This window comes from Hoplias malabaricus, chromosome 18 (assembly GCF_029633855.1).
Source record: "Hoplias malabaricus isolate fHopMal1 chromosome 18, fHopMal1.hap1, whole genome shotgun sequence".
Classification (NCBI taxonomy): Eukaryota; Metazoa; Chordata; class Actinopteri; order Characiformes; family Erythrinidae; genus Hoplias; species Hoplias malabaricus.
In genome coordinates, this window is record NC_089817.1 from 9,530,142 (window position 1) to 9,557,358 (window position 27,217).

The following is a 27,217-nucleotide window of genomic DNA, read 5'->3' on the forward strand; positions in this document are numbered from 1 at the left end:
AATCATTGGTAGTGCTTTCACAAATAGTATTCCATAACAAATGCAAACAAGGAAGCTAAATAATATTATATATTTGTAATTAGAATATTATAATACTGATAGTAACTCTATGACCATTGTTTTTTATAATTCACAAAGGCAAAAACTCATTAGAGAACAAATTTCTGTGTTTCAAGCACATACAGTATTCATTTAGAGCTCAGGTCTTTTTTAAAAAGCAAATGTTTTCATATAGCAATAAAATCAATTTCAAGCTTTGCCAAGGTAAAAAACAAACAAACAAACTACCTTTTTCAGGATGATATCGATGTACCCAGCAATGAGCTGTGCAATCTGCTCACCCTCAGTGGTCTGGACAGAGTAGTAACCATCCTGATAATCTCCAAAGTCCTAAAGGAGAAAAAGTGTTTATGGCTTGAACACTAAAATTTAATACAATATTTAACACATATATTTTGTGCCTTGATAATTAATCCCGAACCAAGGTCTTTTAAAAATTCTGAGGGTTTTAAATATATTATTACAAACAAGCAAATTTAATCATGCCACTATCAAATTTCACCCCCTCTTCACATCCAGATATTTAGCAGAAATTTACAAGATATATTGCTGGCAGTTTGGAGTGCACAAAAAAAAGATGATTTACGATAGAGTAGTTAAATCGTTGACAGAAAATATACATAAACATAAAACATTTTAATATAAAAACATATAAACAGTTGTAATCCTCATAAATAATAATCAACAGATGATGAATTTTAATGGCCGCAGCCATAATACAGTAACTATTAACTTCAACGTACACATCATGAAGCCAGTTCTCAGCTCTCAACTGTTTTGCCAGGAAATACTTGTATTCCCTGAGTGTTTTCCCAGATATTTAAAAATAAACATAAATACTGAAATGCTCTTCTAACCTTTTTTTCAGTATGATGTGAAGGGAACTGGGGATAAACATTCTTAAGGAAGTGGGACCTGAATATCAGCCAAACTTGTTTATCATCATTTGGACAGGGAAAAATGTACCCGGATAAAGTTTTTGCTATTTTTAAAGAAAACTATGTAGGAGCTCTTGGTAATGCAAATGCAAATAAAGGTTCAAACAGTTAAATGCTCCAAAATAAACTATGTCCAATATATGAATGATGCCCTTGACATTTAAGATGAAAATAATAATAATAAAATAAAAAATGTATTCTCTTTGTTCTCCAATCAAAGATCAGGTTTGACTAACTGTGCAAGTCATTTATTAATTTATTGTTTGTAAGGGCTTATCCAATTCTGGGTCACAGTGCAATTGTCCAAATCTATAATGAAATTAGATGCATCACAAATTCCAGAATCAACACTCAATATCAGAATATTATGACAAACCTTCTCTGTAACACTTACTTTCAAATTGAAAGTTAGTTACTCACATCAGCATTAACAAAGACTAAATATCAATAATCAAAAATGTTTGATAAAAATTGAAATATCAAATCAATGTGTTTTATAGTTTGTGAGCGGTTGCTTCAAAATGTGGCACGTCTTACCAAGGTGAAGCTCTTTGGTGAAGCAGCCCATCGCTTGATGTTGGTAAGGCTCCACTCCTGCATCACTTCTTTGGTCTTCTCGTCCACTCTCATCACACTCTCCTTGGTGATGCCCAGCAGCCGAGGAACCAGCTTGTTTTTTCCTTTCATTTTCTCCTACAGGATGGGACACACATATCATCTGTATTGTACCAAGTCATTATGTCATTTGCAAATATGTAGAGCAAATTTCCAAACTTTCAGCCCAGTGAGAACTTCACAAGAGCCATCACATATTAACAATTTACTATTTCTAATAATTATTATTACTGTTATTACTAATAGTCATAAGTATGGTTTTAAAAGTCAGAATTGTGTCCATACATAGAATAACATGTATTTTCCTTGCATTATTTTTAACCAGCCCCAATGGAATTAGACTACCAGGCCAGTGGCCTTAAGAAATTTGAGCTTGAGACCTTGTACTTAAGTTAAATATTTGATTAAATATATGTATTATATAAAAATAATAAATTTACCTTAACCAAAAAGAAGGACACTCCATAGGTTTTTAGAGACCGGGCCAGTTTGACATAGCTGACTTTGGCTTCAATCTCAGTCATATTTTGATAGTTTTTGTGTGCCTGAAGGGTTGAAAGAATATTGTGATAAACATCCAACAGACTTAATTTCTACTCAGTATAAAACACAACCTCAGTCAAACACCAATTTCCTTGCTTACTCAGAACATACCAGACCAAACAACAGGATGAAAAATAACACTTAGTGATATATTACACAAGTAAGAGTCGTAGTATGTTTAAACTCATATGCATTCCTTGAGTGGAGAGTGCATATTCTGCTTCAGGCTTTGCACCACCGATTATTACTTTCATCCATTCATGGATGGGTCTCTGACACAGGCTATTAGAACAGCCCCCGAAGGGTGTGGGGGTGTGTGGGGGTGAGAGAGAGAGAGAGAGAGAGAGAGAAGTTGGGGGATGGGTGGCTCTCGTATGTTTTTATTTTTAAATCTGAGCTTAATTCTTTATCTGAATCACAGAGAAAGTACTACAGTCAAACCCCAGCAGCTGCTGCTGCTCACATGCCCAAGATGACCTCACTCAAGAGACAGGCATTAACATGCTGCACTCAGCCTCCTTACCTGAAAGATCTTTTTCTCGCCTTTGTTCTTGATGTATTCCTTGGGCAGAAATTCCTTCAAACTGAAGGCGAAAGGAAATCCAAGAAATTAATATTCGATTTAGACAATCACAAGTATGAGACAAAACATTAAACAAAACAAAAGGATAGGCACACCAACTGAAACATACATATAGCATAAAACTTCCAACGAATGATTCCAATGAAACAGCATATCAGAAATTTTGCAAATAATAAAGAAACGACTCACTCAAGGAATCCTGGTTTGTGTTTAGACTCATTGTGGTCACCAAACTGGATTTGGCACTGATAACCTGCAAACTCACAGGCCTTGTCAAAAGAGACAGGGTGGGATCCATTCAAAATATCGTCACGAGCCTGCGTAGATAACAACATGAAAGTGTATTAGCACTCATAGTGTCATATTTTACATTCAAAATGCACAGCCAGCATCAAGAAAGAGAATGCTTAATATTCTTAAGCTAGTTTTTCAGTTACTATGTCAAATTACCACTGCCGTGTAATGCAAGTCTTCCCCGAATGATAGTTTCCATACCTGTACATAGAGCAGGTTGAGCTGAACAGGGTCTCGGGAGTCCACGTTCTGGTCAGAGTAGAAGAACTTTCTCCTGAGGAGCAGCATTTCTGTCTCCTCCACTCCCTGCTCACGAAGCGTCCTCCCATGGTCCAACCAGTTCACTGTACACAAGTCATCAAAAGACTGCACATGTAGGAACTTTCAAAATTTATGTTTGATGCATGTTATGTGAACAAATACAAGCATAACATAACATAAATGCTAAAAATAAGGAAATAATTATCCATTCAGGGTTTTACCTGATTACTCTACAAAGAAATAAAAACGTTTACAAAGTCAAGCTCTACAAAGCTCAAGTGTTTTGAATTTGATCCTGATGACTGGATAGGGCTTGTCAGAAATAGTCTGGTGATAACCATACACTCATCATCAGTATGGAGCTTCTGCTTGAGTTTCTCCATCTTTTTGTCATCCCTCAGAAGGGTTTTGTCTCTTTTCAATGTTCCGGTGGTTTCCTCCTTCTTCTCTTCACCCACGTCTCGCACCAGCGAATATTCATCATAGTTTGTGATGCCTAAAGTGCAAAAATGTTTTTCTTTAATCAACACGGAATAAGACATTTGTTGCAAATACAAGCTAAAACAATGTTTCAACCAAAAATCTCTGCCAAATGGCCACTTGGCTTACCTATTCTTGCACAAATGGTCATGAGCATGTCACTGACGATTTTGGAGTCATCCACCATGACCGTTTTCACTGTCCCATCCAACATACGAATCTTAAGAGGTCTCTGTTTCTTCTTGTACTCAAGTGTGTCCTGCCCACAACAAGAAACAATAACAAGATCAGACATGTGTTATTAATACAACTGGTAAGTGTTCTGATGCTTTATTCATGGGTTATGGAACCAAGAAGACAATGAGTTAAGGTGTACAGTCATTTGTGGTTTCGCGCAAGGCTACCCTTATGGCGTGTTTTCACTGCATGAAACTTACACGACTCTACACAGCTCTTTTGTATTCCACTGGCTAAATCTGGAACCCAGCTCGCTCTGGGTTCTAACCGTGCTAAGTAGGTACTAAATGGTGATGTGTAAACCCTGCAGAGTGCTGACTGGCCAGAGAGACATGTCTACCACGAAATTCAGAGCTCACAAATCCAGAAAAAATTTTCGCTTGTACAATCCCTCAAGTTAAAGCAGCTTTCGCGTTTACTTTTTAATCAGACTCACAACTGCAGCTCATAAATGTACCTCGAGGTGTTTTGAAGAGGTTTATATGCTCCTTGGGCTGATGGTCGACAAAAATTTCCAGTGACAGCCTAACATGCAACAAGTAAAACTGGGACATAGAGCCATGTTTAGCTGGACCCATGCGGTGGAAAAGCACCATTAGTCTGTACCATTCAGTCCTGTAATATGTGATTCCACTTTTAGCATGTAAGTGAAGCTGAAACATTACAATAAATGAAGCTGAACACCACTATTTTTTTTAAATATATCAGATATTAAATAATATTCGTGTCAACTTTGTAAACTGTAGCTGCGAAGTCATGTAGGCTAATCTTCATAAAATTTATCATATTCTAAGTAAATGACAAAGATATCTTTCCAAAGATTACACAAATCAGAGCTACAAAAGCTATCATGGAAAAATCTGCGTGAAAGATTTATTTATTCATGTACCATGTAAAGACTTGATTATATGCACTGGAGGTTTACAAGCTTGAAACAGATGTGCTTGCTTAATGCTTTGGTGTTAGGTAAAAACATGCACAACTGTCTTCCACTACAGCCTAGAAAAACAAATACAACTAGAAAACGTAACGTATCATCAAGGTATCATGTATCATGGTGTAAAAATACAATATGTACAGGACAGATTTGCTCATACACGAAACCTAACTTTAAACCTTATTTAACAAAAATGCTTATGAGGCCTCAGTAGGTCCTGTAAGTCTGTGTGAAAGCTTGTGTGAAGCTGTGAAAGGTGTGTGTGTGTGTGTGTGTGTGTGTGTGTGTGTGTGTTTGTGTGTGTGAGTGAGAGAGAGAATCTGCATATGTGATCTCTTGTTCTTGTTGACTGACTGAATTACTTACCCCATTTCTGAGCATGTAGTAGTCCAGGGCTTTCCCTGCTTCCAGCCAAATTCCTTTCTTTGGGTCCTCATCTGACAGGAACAGGCCATAATCATTGGCTTGAGAAGAGAGAACAGAATTTCTTCAGTTTGCTTTGGAATCAGTGTTGGTAGGCATTCTATATTATATCTGTAATGTGTAGAGGGTCTTTTGTAACAATGTATGAGACTAATTTTAAGCAACAAAAAACTTATGACCATTTCTTTCTCTTCTGCTTGGCATCATGACTCGAGTTAGATAATGTCATATTACACTGCTTTGCCAGGACTGGGTATGGCCTGCTATATAAAATCCTGAGCATTCCATATTATGTGTTGATGTAGGCTAAGAGCAGACCTTCAATGTGGACAATTACTCACAGGTTAGGACAAGTATGAGTATGTTCAGAAGGAAGCAATTATTTAAGACTGGAGACTCGGCCACACCCGGATTGAGGCAATATGCTACAAAGCAACAAACTAAATTGACTTTTTTTGGTATTACTGATTACTTATGGTGGAAATGTCTTCAAATTCAGGACACGGTTATGAGCATTACTGAACGTGAGAGTTTTTCTGGTAATCCAAACAGTGAGCAAAAACATTAAACTTCAGACACATACAATCAATAGTATGTGTATACTAGTATATTTTTTCCCCTCACACATACCATTCCACCTTAAAAAGGTGCAAAGCTGCTGAACATAAACAAACCAGAGAGAATATAATTTCCCTACAATCATAGAAGTCCCCTCTAAGTAGAAAAAGTTGAACTAAATAAAATAAAAATAAAAAAGCTCTGGCTTATCTGTTACTGTTGCTTTAACTGGCTAGTGTTTGTATGACTTGATTGATGAAATTAAATAAGCACATAAGTATTATAAAATCCAAGGTGTGCCTTGATGAAATAACAATGCTCTGTATTCATAAATGATGGAATGAAATCAATGTTTCACAATATGCACACCAAAGATCACTCAGGGTGCCAGCATGGGAAGTCATACTGTTATAATTCAGTGGATAAAATCTTGTAAATTCAACAGATTCTGTTATAGAGGTTTTATGTTTTAATGACTATAAAAGTGTGGTATATTAAGTAAAACTCACGCTGGCCAAGCTGTGCTTCTGGAACTCTCTCCCTGATGATGCGACAGGCGTCATACACCATGGTGGAGGGTTCAAACTGCATTGTTTTCACAACATTTCCCACTCCGATCTTCAGCGACAGCGCCACCATGATTGCGCTTTTGTGCCTAGGTTACTGCTACACCTGCAATAAAGAAATCACAAAGTCCTCTACATAAATATCAAATTGAACATATACACACAAAACCCCTTAAATAACAAGGAGTTTTAATTAGCTTTTTGTCATCACAGTCCTATAAAGCCATTTGTCCAAACATAGAATTTACCTATTCTGTATATGATTGCCATTTGCATAGAAATAATTCAAAATAAAAGCTTTTATTGAAATCCAATAGGTAAAAAAGGGATTCTCTAAATGATTTGATAGATCTATATTGGTTGATCCATATTGCTACATCAGGAATCTGTATATTGTCAAACTTGATGTTAAATTTGAATAACCTCTCAGTTTCATCAGGCACAACTCTGAAAAACCTCTATGTCACAAATGATACTGATCTGTCCTTTGATGGACACACCCACACACATTCTTCTATATCTGGCAATCTGGTGGATGAGTCTGGGCTTTCATAGCAGGCTTAATTGCATTGTGCCAACGGTAAAATATGGTGAATAATGTTTTTCAGGGGCTGCCCTAGGCCCCTTATGGTGCTTTTCAAATGCATGGTACCTACTCTACTTGGCTCTGTTGCCTGTCCGGATCTTACTGGAGTTTTTCCATTGACCAGCAATCCAAAGAGCATTTGAACCTATTCAAAAGACCATGGTATTTTACAAGATGTGGTTGTGGGACAAATACAAAATGTGATCACTGTTGTAGAGAGTTAATTTTACATTGTGCTGGAAATAGCAAATAGAAAAACAAAAAAAACAGAACCATAATGCTCATAAAAAGGGAGAGAAGAGAAAAAACAGCCGCAGCACGCCTGGCTAGATCAACAATGGAACTGACATACCGTGTCATTTTTAGAGTACAAACCATGAACTTTCAGCAAAGCCAAAATATGCATATACACATACACACACACCAGATGACTAGAGGAGGCACCACAAGACCAATTTATCACACCAAAAGCCATTTCTATATTGCTGTCGTTTATTTGTGTGAAGAGACAAACATGGTTCCACATTTAACAGTCTATAAATAGAGAAAGACCACAGGCAGATACTGAACACGGGAAACATTTTGACTCTGAAAATGAAATGAGCAAACCTCACAGCCCCCATACCAACTTCTTGTAATGGTTTCTCTAAGCATTTGTGCAACAATGTTTTGTTTTTAGGGTGTTAATCAAACTATTTATTTTAACAGAACCTTGGACAACAAGTGAGGAAAATTTTAAAACAACCATTTTAAATTGAAATGTTCAGTGTTTTAAGTTTACCAAATTAAATCTTACTTACTTAATAAATGATTGTTTGTATGTGGCTGAACTTTAAGTTTTCTGTAAGTATTTATTTCACAGATTGAATCAATTTCCACAAACTAATTTGTATCTCATGTTGTTTATTTGTGTAGAATTGGTCTGCATTTTGCAAGTGTTTTTGATTAAAATAATTAATATTTCACTTTAAAGTGAACAATATGTAGTATTTTTACCTAAAAATGAAGTGTTGCGTGGCACGGTGGCGCAGCAGGTAGTGTCGCAGTCACACAGCTCCAGGGACCTGGAGGTTGTGGGTTCGATTCCCGCTCTGGGTGACTGTCTGTGAGGAGTTGGTGTGTTCTCCCCGTGTCCGCGTGGGTTTCCTCCGGGTGCTCCGGTTTCCTCCCATGGCCCAAAAACACACGTTGGTAGGTGGATTGGTGACTCCAAAGTGTCTGTAGGTGTGAGTGACTGTGTGTGTCTGTGTTGCCCTGTGAAGGACTGGCGCCAATAATCCCACCTTGCGCCCAATGATTCCAGGTAGGCTCTGGACCCACCTCGACCCTGAATTGGATAAGCGGTTACAGATAATGAATGAATGAATGAATGAATGAATGAAGTGTTGCAGTATTAGTGATAGGTTTTGTTTACAGAAGTGTTATAACAAGATTTTTGAGAGTTACTTGGCAGTGAACCAGGGTTTGTGGCTGCTAACTTTAGCCAGAATAGCCCTTTTTTTTTGTATTGGACTTTGATTCTTGTAATGAGTGCTTTTCGGTTGGTTTCTGTGTGGTTAAAACAGCTAGAGTAATACCAAAGTTACATTTTAAGACTGCAATAACATCGTCCTGTGTATATCATGAATGATATATGGTTTTATTTAAACCATATAAACCATTATTTAAAGCACCGGTTGCTTTTATTACTTGAAACCCTGAGAGCCATTTGTGACCGATGTAAATATTCCTCAGCTCAGAAGGTTTGTGTGTGAATGCATTTGTCTGTGAGATGAGAGAGGGGTGTGTGTAAGAGAGAGACCTATTTTCACAAGAGTACTGTAAATTTGAATTACATACAGCAACAGGTAGGGGGAGCTCAGACAAAAAAGCCACTTATAACATAGTATTTATTTAGGTTCAAGTCAGTCAAATACAGCTATTTAGTGATGAAATGCATTAGCTAAATAAGTCACAAACTTAACAGGCCAAAATAAATTGTTACCCAATATTATGTCACCCAAAATAAAATTTAGTATCAGGATTAATATCATCAAAAGTTAAGCAATAATTATGTAAATTGAAAAGCACACTGCTTCAATAAAGTAATAAAATAAAGTCTTTATGGGTGTGAAAGCCACAGAGGTCTCTGTTCCCAGGGTATTGGTAGCTGGAGATGGGGAGCGTGTATGTGTGTGTGGGGAGGGCACACAAAGAACCTTATTAATGAAGATCTCAGAGCAGTTCAGGCTGAAGTAGAACAGCAGTGTGTGTGTGTGTGTGTGTGTGTGTGTTCTGAAATAGGCGATTGTTAAGCCATTTGAGCCTGAGATTTATAAAGCATCAGAGTGATCAACTGTGTGTTCTTACAACAAAGAGGGGCAGTAGAAAGGCATTAAGTGTGTTACTGCATATTCATTGAAAAAAAAAGAAAAAGAAGGGACTGCCCAACACATCTTTTATTGATTTGGACATTTTAATGGCAGGTTCTCCTCTTAATGGTCTCCCATTTGAGCACATTCCTTTGCTGAAGTTCCTTTGACAACCAGCCTCTATGCCTACCAAGCTGCAAAAATGTGTAAATTAGAAAGATTGTTTTAAGGTACTTTTGCCTTGCTGAGAACAGGGATGCCAGCATAAAAATATGATACAAACATCAGTGATATTTAAACATGTCCAAAGTATGAATGTACTTAAGAAAGCCAAGTCCCCTAAAATAAAGATGAATAAAAATAAACAACGGAATAAAAACAAAGTGAAACACATGACCAACTAAGAACACAACAAAATTAAAGTACTCATCCTGGCTTATGGTGAAATAAATGTCACAGGACGGAAAGCATCTAGTTTCTGGGACAATAACCAAGGCCATGTACAACCCAGCTATCCTTCCTATAAAAGCCTCCGCTTTTCAAAAATACAATGACTGAAATGAAAGTCTGTTTGCCCTCCACTAAGCAACTCTTTTATTCCTCCGTGTTTTATTTTATTTATTTTTTTATTTACTTTGGGCGGGTGAGGGGTGTTGGTTTCACATTCATAGAGCTATATTACAGAGTTTTGGCTTGTTTGCCTTTGCTGGGTGAAATGTCAGGACATCCATAAGTCTTTTATGCAAATGCATAATCACTGTGTTGCACAATTAAACACGGCAAGTAAGTTTAACAATACTATTCAGGAATTTACTTTAGCCCTTCCTAACACAAATAGAAGAAAAAAAATCTATAAAAGATGCTGGTCAAAATCAATTCTGGGGAAAAAAAAAAAAAAAAAAAAAAAAAAAAAAAAAAATCAATCAACTTTGTGCACTTTTAACCACAAATTGCAGCAGGCTGCATATATGAGTGTGCTTGAGGCTGCAAATTCTAACTAGGGTAAGTGATCTTATAGCAAAGTAACACTTTGTTCAGGCTTTGTTTAACCATGCTACAATGCAAAATCTCATGGCTCCTCAATTTTTTTAGCAATCCACTGAGGGGTTGTGCCCCCCAGTTTAAGAAACACTGTCATACACATCTATACTGGTGCAGACTTAAATTATAGATAATGGATGAAGATCCACATTCGAGACTTGGCAGCTTAAAAGAGTCAATATTAATAGCAGTGAGGAACTGATAGCAGTGCTGTGGAGCATTTAAAGACTTCACCACATATGATTCATACCACTGAAGTCAGCACCTTGATACATGTATGCAAACCGATTCAGATACTCTGCTCAGTACGGTAAATGAGTATTAGAGAAGATTAGAAGTCAGAACAACTGCATAAAGTAACTGAGCAGTGTGCTAAGGTGCTTTAAGTATATTTATAACTGAATATGAATAAAAAAATTACCAATTTAGAAATTATGTTTTTACATATTATAAGGTCTGTTTTTTATTAAATGAACATGTACACACCTTATGCTGTTAACTAAATGCATAGCAATGTTAGTGTTCACTTTGTAATATTTTTATTTATAGATTTAATAAAATTCATGAATATTGCAAACTACAAAAGGAGGAGGTCCTAAAATATTTACGTAGCAAATGAAAATGAGCAGGTTCATACTTGTATTAGCCATTAACACTCATCATCGTTACTGTCATCACGCATGTTTAAATGCAACTTGACCTATGATATCCTTGCAACATGATATCTCCCACAGATACAAAGTCTGATTTCTGTCAGACAAAAAGGCATACTGCCTTCTTGTGTAGAGATGTTTACTTTGCTATGTACACCACTGTCAATCATTGAGCAGACTGAAACCCACCCTGCAACTTTAATTAGCTAGAATAACTCCACTTAAAAGTTTAGGAAGTTGTTCAAATGTAGCTTTGGTTCAAATATTTCCAATTTCTTTAATGTCAGGGTTTTAGGTTATTATATGTAGTTATCTATCTTTTTTTGTTGCCATTAGCTAATATCTCTCTCAGTTCAAAGAAAACATACAGGAGGAAAGCAGTATATATTTCTGTGGATATTACTTACTGCAATCATAGATGTAATAACATCTTTACACAATATATGGACTTTAAAAACGTCCTTGCTATTTCTGCTTGAGCGTCAGGATTCTGTTCCCGACAAGAGGAGACTCATGTGGTGTGGAATGCTGCACAGTAAAAGCAGCTCCTGCTCTGCCACAGCATTGTGTGATGTCATTTCCTGTTTGAAAAGCCCTGCAATGCCATAAAAGGGAATTTTAGCTATCTGCAGACGAAGAGGGAACACACTCACTAAAACCCACACACACACACACTTACTTACTTCTCCCACAGCTGGGAGTACTGCATCCTGTGCAATTACGAGCTCGACTTAAGGAAGGGAGGGTTTGTTTAGCTTATGTAAAAGGAGGGAGTATGAATTTAAAACAAAATTTCCGAATGTGTTAAAAGAAGGCTGTGCCAACTTGTTAGCAATATTCCTTAGAGAAGGTGTTTTGTAGGAATGCTCTAAGAACTTGCACGCCATTTTTCCATCAAATTCTATTTGTCATTGAACAATACTGACTACAATATTGACTTGAACATTAATTTTAAGATAATTATTTCTAAAGTTTGAGCAGAACAAGTCAAAATATTCCCCACAAGACGATGACTATTTTTTTTCTCAACTAGACACCACCCTATCCTCACAGTAAGGGAGAAGAGGAAGTCTCACAACAGAACAGCAATTACTACAGTTTTTCCTCTGCAAAAAGCAACAAGGAGGAGCTGCTATAAATTCAAAGCTGCTTACACTGTTCACAAGAACTGACCGTAACAGGATTTTTGATCTATGACAGCCTGGAATTCCTAATATGGACATGATGCTAACTACAGAACAGTGGATGACTCCAGTGGTCTATTTCACATCAACTACAATGAGGTTGGCTACGCTTTCAAGCTGGGCTAACTGGAAATGATAAACAATTTTCCATGATGTTCATTTTTAAATAAAGTTTAGCATGTGACCTTATTTAATGTTTTAGTTGCATTGCTTTTTTTTTGACTGCAGATTCTGAAAAAGTCCAATACCATGACACGGTTTAGCTGAATTAGCTGTAGATTAAAGAGGGGTATTTCCCCCCTGATTTTACACAACTGCATATTTACAAATTCTCCTATCAGAACATAAATTGGTGTATCTCTAAATTTAACATTTGTATAAATTATACACATGCAAAATTAACGAATAAATATGGTCAGCATACCACATTTACGCAAAATATTAAACATTCAATCACAAACTCAAGCGATATCTAAGACCATGCCATCCTTTTAATATTTAGCTGTGAATTCGAAGATTTGCTACTGCAGACTATGCTGCAATATCGGGCCCTTGTTAAGGTCAATATTGCAAAAATACATTATCACAATTTATTTATTTTTTTGCTGGTATTTAACCTCTTAACACTACAGGTATGTTTTCCATTTTCCGCAATTTTATGAATATTACTGAAAAGCCTTCAGAATTTTTAAAGATATTAAAATGAATCTTCAGTTTTCAAAATATGATCAAAACAACAAAACATTTAAGACACATTTCTAAATTTAACTTGGAATCTCAATAGGGAAAGGGCAGACAGTGAAAGGGATCCAAGCTTTGAAAACTTCTTTACTGTTTTGATTGTTATTTATTATGATTGCTATTTCCGTATAAAACTCTCTGCGTCGTCTTTCGCGGTGCACGTCTGTTAGGTGCTGAAGCTTGGTTGGTTCCCCACCTTCTGGCTGAGCATCTCCCCTGATTGGTCTACAGACTTGATTGACATGTCGTTAAAGCTGAGAGCCCTACATGGCCATTGTGGAGATTCACAGGGAACATATTTAAATTATGTATTTGTTGTTCTTTATTGTGATCTTTATTTTTTCCTCTTTTTGCAAGTACTCTTTACACAAACATGAGGATAACTATTAAGTGGATTGATGGAAATACTGTGTGTGAATCACTTGTGGGCTCTTCAGGAGTCATTGCACCACATTTTTGTTTTTTTTGTGAGAAAGATGTATGGCATAACATATTTGTTTGTGTTTAATTCAGTAGTTATACATTTTAGAATATTGACTTACATTCCATTATTACCAGAGAGTCTGCCCAATCTACCGATGTGTAATATGTGCACATTATATAAACAACTTATAAGAACTGCAGCGGACTGAATGTACATTAGTACAATTCAACGATCTCCTTGTGCTGGTGTATCGTGGACAAATTCTTATACTTCAGAATCTGATATCATCATATCGCACACCCCTAGCCCTTGTTTACAGTTTTATTTTAGAGAACTTCTCCTCAGTGATATCACTGAGTAACTGAGAATACAGCAGAGCAACATGATAGCAAGTGTACTAACTCAGTAATGTATTCCCATGGGTGCCAATGAGGAGAGCAGCCAGAAAGGAAAGACCACACTGTAAGCTGCTAATTGAGTAAGCCATTTTCACAAGGTGTCACAAAGCAATATGGCAAGTTTCTTGTGTTTTTGCCTACTTAGAATTTTCAAATGACTTCAAGACCCAACAACAGCTACTGCTACTACTGGAACCACTGATGATAACGTAACTTGTTGCTAGGAACTGCACCACAGTCAGCACTATTTAAATGGTGAAGAAATTTTATTTTGGTGTCTGAAGATTCAGCTCACATTTAGGGACTGCTCCACAAGCGGTACTATACAGTGCTTTGCATCAAAGACAATTTTGGCCTCATTTAAAAGAGCATGTATTCGACAATTTGACCATTCTGTGACCTTATTTTACTATTTCAAAAATGACTGACAGTAAAAGCATGTGGTCTGAACAACGGTAACCTGTGGCTGGCCCCACATAACTTATGTTCCTGCCTTCCTCCGATTCATTCTGGGTAGGCTTTGGACCCATTACGACCCTGAACTGGATTACAGACAACCCGTTTTACCCTCCTTACTTCTTTGCCAACAGCATAAGTAGTAAGAAGCATGAAACCACAATCAATTCACATTGGGTTTGTTGATTAGTAAACATAGGCTTATGAAAACAACTGGGAAAAATATGGGTCCGCTTAAGTAATTATGATCTGTACGATTTTTTAAACCATAGCTTACAAATTGTCTCTAAAATCTGATTTACTGATGATCTGGTTCATGTTGTTAATGCATACATGTTAATAATTGCATATCTTTGCACTTGGTTGTCAGTCTAATAATTTTTGTCAATGTCCAGTTTGAGTCATTTACAGTTTTGCAGCTGGTTCTCCTGTCAAACCAGTCGCTAAATTCAGCACTGCTTAAAATCTTTTGAGAGGAAGGCTCTGGTCAGGAAGCACAGGCATTTAATACACAAGGGTTCATCCTTGGGTCACACACGCACAGATGCGCGCACACACACGAGAGAGACAGAGTGCGTGGGAGAATATATATGTGCCATGATCTGGTGTCTGGATCTTTCATCATTGCTATTCTCTGAGAAGGTCACCATTCATTTGTAATATATGATTTGCTCCAATTACAGGCTTCGTTATTAATAATAATAATAATAATAATAAGTAACAGCATGGTTACAAACTAGTGTGCTGCCTAATGAATCATGAAAGCTGATGACTACTAGGGGAATAAGTAAGTGCCACCTGCATCAATGACAACCGGCATATTGGATTATTAATAAAATATTACAGAATTGATATCAAATAAATGCTGAGCAATGATCACAATAAACATCAATAGCAAAAGGCAGAAGTACTTTAAACCTATTATCAAAATTAAACAAGACTGCATTCAAACCACCAAACAAATTACTGATGAAAAAACCTTTGCAGAATAAACTTCTGCACATGACTCAGCTTGGAAAATGAATCACTTCAACCATTTCTTCCAAAACCATAAAATGAATGAGCTGCTGATCAAATATGCAACTTTTTTCTCCCGCCCTCTGTAGAAACTGCTTTCAAGGATGTCTGCCACTCACTACTTGAACACACAATCACAAATCCAATAAACTATAATAACACTGCCTTCTTAGGCATCCTAAACACAAGCACAAGCAGATTTAAAAAACCAAGGCCCGTATTAATTTCTGAGAATAAACGTTGGCCCTGGATCGGAGGTTGTGACTATCATAAACAAGGCTGGAATCAGATCTTAATTTAGCACTCACTGCAGAAGTGGTTCCACCCCAGTTCCTGTCAAAGCAGGTATCAAGGCCAAAACTCCAGCGGCTGCCTAAATGTATATGAGGTGAACCATGACTGAAAGCTTACCAAGTGTCACAGAGCACAGCAAGAGGAACTGTCAGACAAACAGCATTCTAAGAGAAGGCCCAAAGATCATATTTAGCTAGACCAAGCTGAGAGTCAGAACCCAAGCAGAAGTAGCCCATCCTCCACTTTGGACTCTCTGGGTCTTATTCATGAAATGTGAGCAGAACTAATTGGTACATTTGGTGGCATGTCGCATGGTGACAAATTAATGCAGGTAAAGTACTTTCTTTGAAAATCAATGATCCAAAGTGTGTCTATTTCAAAGTCATATTCAGGCTATGCCTCTTGCTTTAAAAATCCTTATATCCAACTTTTAACAAACAGCACTCAACTGTAAAGTCAACCATAGCAAAAGTTTCACACTGCACTGAACAACCAGAGTGAAGGGCTCTAACCACTAAATGGCCCACATTTACTTCATACGAAATCTATTGTGTGATATAGTTCTAATTTAAAATCAAAAGAGCTTTCTGGAATTTGTGTGCTTGACAAGACAAACAGTCAAATTGCATTCAGGGGAACAATCCCAGCAGTTTGTTAACAAAAGTCACTTTAGGGGCCACAAACATATATTCTGATGTCTGGCAAAGTTTAATTAACATCCACCCAATAGCAGTAAAATATCATTTATCACTTAATAAAATCCAGGAATTAATTTATTTAATTGCAAACCTGGGCAAGGCACTAATCATGTTTGTGAACAACTCCTGGGCAAGGCACTAATCATACTTGTGAACAAAACTTCCAAACACGCTACATGAACAGAATTCCTACATAAATACCACATTTAGTTGAGGCTGGTTGACAATGTTTGGAACAGCAGACAGGTATCATGCCTGCAAAAAAAAACCAAAAAAAAAACCCCCACCAACGACAGTATTCATTTTAACACACACACACACACACAAGGGTTAATTAAGTGTAGCACCACTAAAGTCTTGAAGTAAAACTTTTAAAAACGTTCCATGTCCCGTTTTAATGACACAAATTAGCATTCATTCATTCATCTGTAACAGCTTATCCAGCTCAGGGTCGCAGTGAGTCCGGAGCCTACCCGGAATCATTGAGCGCAAGGTGGGATCACACCCTGGAGGGGGCAGCACACTCACACCTACAGACACTTTTGAGTTGTCAATCCACCTACCAACGTGTGTTTCTGGACTTTGGGAGGAAACCGGAGCACCCCGGAGTAAACCCACGCGGCCACGGGGAGAACACACTAAACTCCTCACAGACAGTCACCCGGAGCGGGACTCGAACCCACAACCTCCAGATCCCTGGAGCTGTGTGACTGCGACACAAATTTACATATTAATCAAAAAGTATTTAACAATATAAAGCTTGTACCACACACAGGCTCATAAAAAAAAAAAAAAAATTAAGCAACAGAAATAACCCTGCTGAGTCACTTCCCCAGTATTCAGTTTGAAGGACAATGGTTTAGCAAATATAATGTGTTTCCTGTGTTGTATCAAAAGCTGAAGCATCTTGTCTGTCAAAAGCTCTATCTAACCACCTTCACATATATCTGTCTACTGCAGAACAGAATTAACAGTAACAGTATGATATATGAAATCAAAAATGTCACATATCTCTGTGTGGCAGAGGACTTACAAGGAAGCAAACCCTATATAGCAATATCAAAATTAAACCACAATCAAAAAGTAAACAACTGGTTTCTGTAGTGTAGTAGTTATCATGTTTGCCTAACATGTGAAAGGGCCCCAGTCCAGAACCAGGAAAAAACATTACTCAAGGCCTAAATATTAGTAAAGAAGACTTGGCACTATCAGGAAACTGGGGGTGGAGAAGTCCAAGGGTGAGGTGCTTTTGAGCAAAGCACCTAAAGCCAACTACTCATTCAGCACCAAGGTGGCAGCCTGCTGGTATGCGTGCAACCTGCCCCTAGTTCACTAGGGTGCATTTGTGTTCATCACCGTGGATGGGTTAAATGCAAAAGCAGTTACGTTGTACGTTGAGAGTACAATGACAATAAAGAAGTCTAAATCCAAGTGAATCAGCATGTATTTACACAACACAAGTCTTGTGTCTTAGTACTATTTTGATGCCTTTGTGTGTCCTAGTTGTAGAAATTGTGCACATCTAAATATGGGAAGTGCCCTCATTCTTTGGTGTGACATATGACTTATTGTCTATACACGGACCCAATTTTGGAGAAATTCAGATTACATGCAATAGTGAAATACACATTCAACCTAATGCCAGCTGTATCTTCAGAACTTGGCAGAAGTTACTAAGCACGTCAAAATTATTAATCCACTAACTACTCCAACTGCTGCAGAGCGAAACTGGACTGAAAAGCAGGAAGTATGCCAGGAAGTATGCCAAAATAAGAATTGGTAATACCATGGTGTCTGTCTTGATAAACATCACTGTCATGACATATTCACAGATAACCAGAATTTTAAGGGTTGGGGCCCTAGATACATGCTCTTTGCACTGACTCAGCAACAGTGCCAACAAACTGTGAATTCCAGCACAACCATGTGAAGTCTAAGAAAAGAAAAGGGGAAGAGAAAAAAAAATGAAAAAAAAAAAAAAACAAAGAAAAACAAAACCCTCTTCCATGTCTTCTGCTGGCAGGACTCTCAACAAACTGAAGGCTTAAACATGGGGGAATGTAAGCAATAGCTCTAGAACATCTGTTGGAGAGTAATCTGCAGAGCAAATCCTGCAGCTCTAATCTTACTGCACTCACTAAGAAAGAACACACTCACTTTCTAGCATCAACTGGCACGGACAGTCCCTAGGCTGTTAAATTGTGCTCATTTTTAAAGAAATACCTTTAAAGCTATATTGCTATAAAGCTAATGTTAGTAGCATACTGATGTCTTGGTGAAGTAAATTTTCACTGCCACCTTAAATTAGAGAGGAGATTATATTTTGGTGCTTAACGATGCTACAAAATTTAAGGTGACACTGGAAATTTCAAACAAGAAACTGCCTAATGTGAAGCTGAATTCAGGGGCAAGAATCTTGACAGGATTCTTAACTTGTACAAAAGCATTCTGGATGAAAATCTAAAATTCTGTGAGATATCTACCAAATGACACCTATAAGAAACATAGTCTTTAAAATAAATGTCACTTGGTTTTTAACATGTTACTTCCTAACTAAATGAATATATGAATAATTTTGCCTCCCCAATCAGTATTTTCATATTTTAAAAGGTGAAATGTTACCTTCCTTTTCCACAAGTTAATACAGCTGCTTGGTGTCTTTATGAATGATTTGATCACAATAAACACAAGAATCAGGTACCACAGCACTATACTCAGCCAATTCTGAACGTGTGGTTTCAGTGCATATTCCTTTAAATGAAAAGGAGTGACTGTTCACCTCACCACTAATGCACAGCAAAGAGACACGTAAACAGAAGCTCTGGTTCTCACCTTACCTTTCATTTTATTTCTCTTAATTTCTTATAGGCTCATTTTATGCTGTTTAACCTAGTCTTACTCTCTCACATAAAGGTTTGTCTGGGGCTATGATTGGAGACACTCAGATATAGAATGGTACCATTCTACCGACACCTCTTCTGACCTCAGAACTAAAATATCCATACAAAAGGACGTTAATACTGATACAGTATTGACGTACAATACTGAACATGATACTGCAAAGTTTTTAAACACTTGTTTATATGCCTTGATTTGCCTGAAAACAAGTTGGGCTTATGATACCTGCAGCTTTTCCCAGGATGCCAATTGTATTGTGCCTATTGTAATATTACTCAAGAAATGTACTGAAATGCAAGTAATCACACCAATAAAAGCATGTAATCATATTGCCCACCATACTACCTCAGTAATGTTAAGTAAACTCAAATGAATGTGTGCATGTCAAAGAAGGTCTGATATCCAGACAGCCATGTTGGATCCAGGGCAGGAACACAAAATCAGAAGACATCACGGCTGCTCCTCCCAAGCGGCTTTATGGCTCAATTCCACGCCACATTCCTCTGGAATTCCGAAGTGATTCTCAGTGGACTCTAGGCTGAGAGTGAAAGAGGAGGGAGTAGGGAGGGAGCATTCCCTGTCACAGACTGAGCAAAAGGAACACACTTATTTTGTTGACTCCCCAAAGGACAGAGGAATGTGAACAGGGAGCTGATTTTAGAACATTTTGTTGGCACCAAAGTAACCTTATCTTTTTGATCTGTCAAAGCTGTCAGTAAGGTTGAAAAAAAGGGGAAAAATAAAAAAACCCCCAACAAGGTGTAAATGGAACATGCATCCCAATTTGTGCTCAACTTGGAAAAACTATAGCGCCACTAACCTTCAGCACAAAAGATCATTAGTACCAAACAGATCTCAGCTGTTAATGATTAGGAGAAGTTTAACAAGGCCACACGCTTTCATGCTTTCACAGTTATTACTGGCACAAAAAACAAGCTCGCCGCACTTGCCTCACTGCTAGCATTAGGTGATGACGGTAAACTGCATACACCCAGTGGAGAAAATACAATAATTCTAATTTCTGCGCTATTTAGATTGTATGTACATTAAGTTGACATTGATCTTTTCAAGTCAAACATGAAACATTTCAGATTTTTCTGGTCACACAGTTCGTAAAACATCAATCTATCCAATCTGACAATATATAAGTATATATATTTCTTTATTTTCCTTTTATTCCATAAGCTACTATCATATCAAGCACTTCCACAGCGAGATAACCAGATTTTAAACCAAAGTCCAAAACTGTAGTCACATACTGTAATTCATATTCATTTCATTCAGTAATCAGAAGACATCTCAGTGAGCAGAGCTCAGTCGACACACATGGCCCCATCTTATTTAAAAAAAAAAACACTCTGACAAAGCCATGGTTAGCAGGAACAATGACACAGTTTCAAGCCACACCGAGTATAGCCACTGTATGAATATTCAGTTAATTTTTAATCTTGAGTAGTGGTAGGTTCTAAGTCATTAATCCAATTACACTGAAATGCTGTCCATTTTTTTTTTGCAATTGGGCTGTTAGAAAATCTGTGTCAAGCTAATTAACGTCATATCTGTCCATTTTGTCTATCAGCTGAGTTCATCCATGAAAAATGAGAAGAAAAGAGACGGCAAGAGAGTCAGTCACTGTTTGTGCATGTGTCTGCCCTGTTAGACTGGGCACTCTTAGAGAAATCTAATAATGCAAGCAATTTCTTTCAAATATTAATGAGCAGGAAACAAAAAAAGCAAGCAGCATGTTATGAGGTTAACAGGACAACAAAAATAGCAAATTCAACCTTGTTGAACAAAGAGCTTTCTGATAAACAAGTCATGCCGTTCTCATTCTGCAACTTACAGGCCTATTGAAGCTGCTGTTAACACGTACATGAAAGTATGGCAAATTCTTTTTCAGAGCAAATGAACTCAGTTATATGAAAGAGCAGAAAGGGAAGCATCTACTGTGCAGAACATTCAGCAATTTCTATTCTTAGTTAATGGGATACATTCGCTGGCCTTTTTCTTTCACTGGACTTCCACATTTCCACAACTCTTTGCAGACTATTGTCGCACTTTTCCACTTAATTTTGCCTACTCTACTTGATTCTGCTTTTGTACTTTTCCATTTTGCTTTTTCAGTACCTGCTCAGTCATGGTTCCAACCATGGTTCCAAGTTAGGAGGGTTAACACTGATACTTAGTTTGTCCTGTCTTTAATCTGGTGTGTTGGCCAGAACACCACTTGAGGCCAGAATTAGTTAAAGAATTTATTAAGCAATTGACATGAGGAGTGAGAGCTGTGGCATTTCATCAATGAGAAACATCGTCTAGTTTTGAGATACACAAAGCAGGCTGAGAAGGAACTTGACGATGCTGGAAATTCACAAGTCATGTGACAGAGTTTCAACAAATGAGAAATAATCATATCTATAAAGAGATCCAAACACTAACATACTAGGGTAAGCCTAAATCCATTATAAACACTGGGTCTTTTGAAATGGCACACACTTTCCATTGATTGGTAGCTTTTGAAATAATCAAGTGAGACTTTGTCTTTCCTTGATTTACTGTCTGAACTTATATGCAGCTAAGCCATGTTCAACCCAAAAAAAAAAACCAGTGTAAACACATGAATACACTGATTAAAACAATGCTAAAATTTTTCAGAGCTGATGCTGTGGTTTCCAAAATCAGCGGTTCCAATTAGAGGTGTTTGCAGCGGGTACATTTTGGGTGGGTGTCGTTGTAGTGGAAAACCAACCAACGCCAAAAAGAGAGAAGTAGTGTAGGCATCATTCCATGAAAGAGTACCATTGGATTGTCATATCAGTATTAAAACATGATGACCAGAGATACAGACCTCACAATGCATCAGTTGCATTCCCACATAGGACAGGAAGTTAATCCGCATGTCTTCCATCATTTACATGTCCAAAGACACGTTTTTAAAATGCAGCTGTTGCCCCAGTCAAAACTAAATACCATCTGCTCCAAACCCCTTTTCACATACTCAACACTAAAGACCAACGCTACATGGCCTTACCAGCTAAAGGCCCACATTAAGATGACAACCACAGAAACGGAAACTAATAGTGTAGGAGTAAACGTGGGCTTTGATTTATTTATTTATTTTTGTGGAATGCAACTGGTAATTGTTCAGGGCTTAGTTATTAATAGTGCTCTTGGATGCTCTCCACAAGGTTTCAAGTGTTTTAATAACATGTGACTGAACACCGCTTTTGACCTCTTTCAATAAACAAAAATTAACACAGAATGGACATTTTGGGCATTATGGAATTATGCACATTGGGAAGCAAAGAGACTAGGCTTTAATTTTAACCTGAGAAGTGTGAATCTAAAGTCTAAGAAAAATATGTCATTAGCCTAGCCACACTGTGTTTCTCCTTTTTTTAGACTAAAATCAACAAGTATCTGAAGAGTGAAACCACTGAAGTACACTAAATACAGACACACTGCTTTTTTAAAGTAATAAGGAATGTTTTCTTGATCCTAGGCTGATTAAATAACACATATTTCATAGATGGCTAGCACTGGAGTGTTTTCATTTACACATGCCTTGAGCTATATTGCCTTGCTTAGGACACACTTCAACTCCAGTAATGACACAATACTCCAGCTATCCCAGATATCTACTGCTAAATATACACCCACAGTCAAATGCTCCACATGACAGTGTTGTATATCTCAGTTTTGTCACATAATGTAAACCAACGCTAAAAGCAGATGAGACTGCTGGGTGTCTCCCTGAACTGTCACCACATGCTGTTGCTCCTACTAATGCTAACAATACAAAGACAAATGTCTAGATGAGAACAGACTGAAACTGGAATTACAGTATGTAGTGGATTACTTGTTCATTTCAACATTTGCTCAAGGCTCCAACCCTTGTCTTAAGAGAGATTTCCTTTTTTCTTTATTGACTCATAATGACCTTTGATCCAGACATTTGGCAATCATATGTTCACACTTTAAAGTGACTCATTTCCCCTTCCTACAACTCCAATGCCTTAAAATACCTTTCAGATGCACTGCTAATAATGGATACTAGAGATGGGCTGTGTTCATTCTGTATTCATCCTACAGTCTGTCTGTCATACATACCACACGTGTCATACCACTGTATACTACAAAATAAAATAAAAAAAACACAGGACAAAATTTACCACTGCAGCACAAATGCTTAGCATTCATGCTGCTAGCAACAGTAGACTTGCAAACAAACACCAACATTTACAACAACCCTTGTTAAGTTTTTACAAAAAGCAAACAAACATGAATTTTAATGGTCATTTTTTTGTCCACGTTTTAAGCATGCTGTTGTGAGAAGACAAATAAGTGTCTGATCTAATTAACACTGTTGTGTCAGCGCTGGAAAACTAAAGTTCTGTAAATGACATGGAACTATCCATTTACTGTATTTGCACTTAGTCTGAAAATGTATTCCTTATTAGTTTATGTAATGGAAATACACTTAATTGATATTACACTCCTCCACATGTGTGTTTCAACAATATATCCATGTCAGTCCCAAACGCTCATCTAGGCTTGCAGTCTGACACAAATAAAATAAAAAATATTTAATTTTAAAAAATAAAAGGGAAAAATGTATTTTTTATTTAATTCAATATGTAAAACAATGTCAGAAATACATAAACATTTCTAAAATAAACATACAATTGTAGAGTCCCATTTGTTTAATCACTTATGAGTACAGATCTCAAAATTACAGTTAACATTTAAATGTTATGCTGAAATCATTTATCACAGAAACCAGGCTTGATGGTTACAATAAACTATGACCTATTAGAGGCTCAGAGAATCCAACTGGCCAGACTGAAAGATTTTCTCTCACTGTTCAACTAACAGTACATGATGCTTTGACCAAATATGGCTGGCTCCAAACTCTGGCAATGGACAGTGGCACCTTGAAACAAACCACAAGTCAAAATCTCCTAAAGGGGAGAGAGCACGGGCCACTTGCTGTACGCTCCAGGCATAAATCCAGTGCTACTCATTGTGTCCCTAAAACTTGTTACAACTGTTTAACTGTAATTACCATAAAGAAGTCACTGTGAACATATTTTACTTATAAACACAGTCCATTGTATTATTTAAAAAAAAAAGTGCTATGATTTAAATCCAAAAATATTTTCAGAGAGAATTCACCACTGGTTGAGCTCCCTGGTTTGTTTGTCTTATGGACATAAGATCTTTATGCTAAGCCCTGTAAATGGGAAACAATCAAATGCCCCTTTCACACATGATCGGTAATCCTGAGATGTTCCTGTGATTACCCGGAGGAGCTGTACGTGTGAACACCCGCAAAATTCTTTCCAGACTTTACCTGGACTTTATCCTCCTCAGGCCCTAATAAATGTTCCGGGTAAAATCAGAGTCAGCGCATGTGAGAACGGCATGGGAAATGTTCCAGAGTTTCTCCTGCATATGCTGTACAAGCGCTGTGCACTACACCTAAATCACGGGTTCCATCTCCCGCTGCTAGAACGCGCCTGAGGCTGAAAATCTCCCGCTGTGAGCTGCATTTGTGAACGACGGTTCCGGGACATCTCCGGAGCCGATACTCCAGAGTTTCTCTAGAAATTCTCCAGAGTGCATGTGTGAAAAGGGCACTCATCGACAACACTGCTTCTGAAAGAGTACCGACAAGAGCTTTGACTGTGAGAAAGTCATTCTTTAAAATTGTAGACAGTGAATTTAAGTTGTCAAGAATATTAAATATGCGAGTAACATAACCCTCGGAATATTACTAGGAATATTAAAATGGTGTGTCCTGGTTATTGTATATGTGTGGGGCGTATAAAAATGAATAAAAATGAATTTTTTTTGCTTCCTTAAAGTCCAGTATGTCTGTTCTTAAGGAAAACATCCTGACCTTTCTTTGAAACAGGGGGTCTCTGTTGAGAAGAAGCAGAGCTGATAACATAGCACAAGCAAGCAGAAGTCGTTAAATGCTTAGAGTGTAAAAAGCTTCACTAGATTGCTGCCTAAAACTTGACAGCGTACAGAGAAAATGGAACAGAATATACAGGAAGTAGTCCATGTTGTCAAGTTGGGGTAAAGTGTGTGTTCCGCAAATTTGTGAAATTTACTGCAGAGATGAACAAGCAGATGTAGCTGGAATTTACGTGCAGCAATTCTATTATCAGTTGTTATCATTCAACAAAATATTGTTTCCTTGATGTAAATATCTGAGCATGTTGTGAATAAAAAATTGCATACATTTCAGAGGACTGGTTCCTGTTTTTGTTTTTTTTCATATAGTGAAAAAAAGTATATTGGCATTAATCAAAATCAGGCTTCAAATAAAACCTTTAATGTAAATAGGCTGCGTGTGACTGCATTGTCTGTGCACACGCAGAGACTAACTCCATTGCTCGCTAGTGAAGTAATCTGGAGTGGCTGGTAGGAGGCTTTTAATGAGGGCCATGGTAAGGGAACAGGTCTTCCTGAGTTACACCTCTCTTCTCTTGTCCAAGCTGGATTCTCTTATAGAGCCACTCTCAACCAGACAAAGAGAGCCTTCATTCCTAACTATCCCGCTACAATACCACACAGTGTACCATCAATAGCAACCTTGTTGCAGGCAGAAGTGGGTGGGGGGCAGACACTGCTTGCCCGATTGGACTTGCCTAGGCACAGGCTGCAGCAAGATCGTTCACTCCGTTTAGATCCATTTCGTTGTTCTGAGGTGTCTTACAAGACAAACTTCTGAAAAGTCTGTGAGCTGTTTGATGTATTCTCCTTGTGTGCACATGGGTTTCCTCCAGATGCTTCAGTTGCCTCCCACAGTCTAAAAAACTTGTTGATGAGTGGATTGGATACTCAAGTGAAAAGCAGATTTTTTTTTTTTTTTTGAAAAGCAGATGTTATATTTTTCCATTTTGATTAACCTGATGGGTATGCACAGCCAGCAAATATTTAACAAAACTGCTACAATTCAATAGTCATCATAAACTGCATACAATAAACATGAGGCAGTCCGTGTACCTTCATGGCTAAATCATGTGAGCCTTAGGCTCGTTAACTGATGAATGTCTGAGTGTGCATGTGTCTCAGTTTGTTGGGACCTTAGGAAGCAGGAGGAAAACAAGGTCTCCAATGTAAGTAGTATCTCTAGAGGGCAATAACAGGAAATGGATACAAACAAGCAGCATTAACAGCCTTAGAGAGACACTAAAAAACGTTTCATAGAAAGGAGTGACTCACTTCACATCAAAAGGTTATCTTAAACTATTGTTAAAGCTTCTTTATCAAAGTGTGACAGAGGCCAAACGTGCTGCATGGTATAAGAGGATCAAGTTCACATAAATTGACTGCTGTTAACCAGGCCACAGTCAATATACTCATCAATCCACTCTAAATCCCTGCTTCCCTCCAGCCTTACTGATTAGTCTGCAGTATTGACTGAGGCCTTGAGTGCTCATTATTTACTCCAAATGATCACTGCACACCACCAGTAAATTTTGTGCTACAATTACAAAAGCTCTCAACAGCAACAGAGTATTTTTACTAATAAACATCTATCACTAGCAGGGGTGTGGCCCTAAGAAACTAATATAGATTTAACTATTCCTATTTTTTTCTAATGATCTATTAAAAACGCTCCATAATATTTTTAAAAGAGGAGACAAAAACTATCCTCAATATCACTTACTTTTGCTGTATAATTACATTTAATTATAAAATGTTTGAGTAAATTACATGTGTAATGTGTGTGTTGTCACACTCAAATAATTGTATAGGGCACAATTTCATGCACTTTCTCCATCTTCAAATAATTAAGCACACTATTCAAATAATAACACCTTAGCAAGTCTTGACTTCAGCTTCCCAACTTACACCCTGCAGCTTATTTAACCGAGCTGGCCCTTGGAAGACAAGTTCAACTTACATAAACCTAAAAGCGAGTTGCACTGCATGACGTAATTGAACTGAATGCTCTTTCACCCATCTA

At 37.5% G+C, this 27,217-nt stretch overlaps 1 protein-coding gene across 2 annotated transcripts in view; it reads right to left on the reverse strand.

The window, feature by feature from the left end:
• The window catches only part of tln1 (talin 1), a 69,274-nt gene that overhangs the window by 39,207 nt on the left and 2,850 nt on the right, over positions 1-27,217 (reverse strand). For both annotated transcript variants that reach the window (XM_066650378.1, XM_066650377.1), the window contains exons 2-11: positions 6,439-6,601; positions 5,315-5,412; positions 3,904-4,033; positions 3,638-3,790; positions 3,235-3,377; positions 2,929-3,056; positions 2,680-2,740; positions 2,054-2,158; positions 1,536-1,691; positions 289-390 (exon numbers count right to left, since the gene is read on the reverse strand). In XM_066650378.1, the coding sequence (XP_066506475.1) occupies positions 289-390; positions 1,536-1,691; positions 2,054-2,158; positions 2,680-2,740; positions 2,929-3,056; positions 3,235-3,377; positions 3,638-3,790; positions 3,904-4,033; positions 5,315-5,412; positions 6,439-6,568 (1,206 nt within the window). In that variant the 5' untranslated portion in view covers positions 6,569-6,601. The remainder of the gene's footprint in view (positions 1-288; positions 391-1,535; positions 1,692-2,053; positions 2,159-2,679; positions 2,741-2,928; positions 3,057-3,234; positions 3,378-3,637; positions 3,791-3,903; positions 4,034-5,314; positions 5,413-6,438; positions 6,602-27,217) is intronic.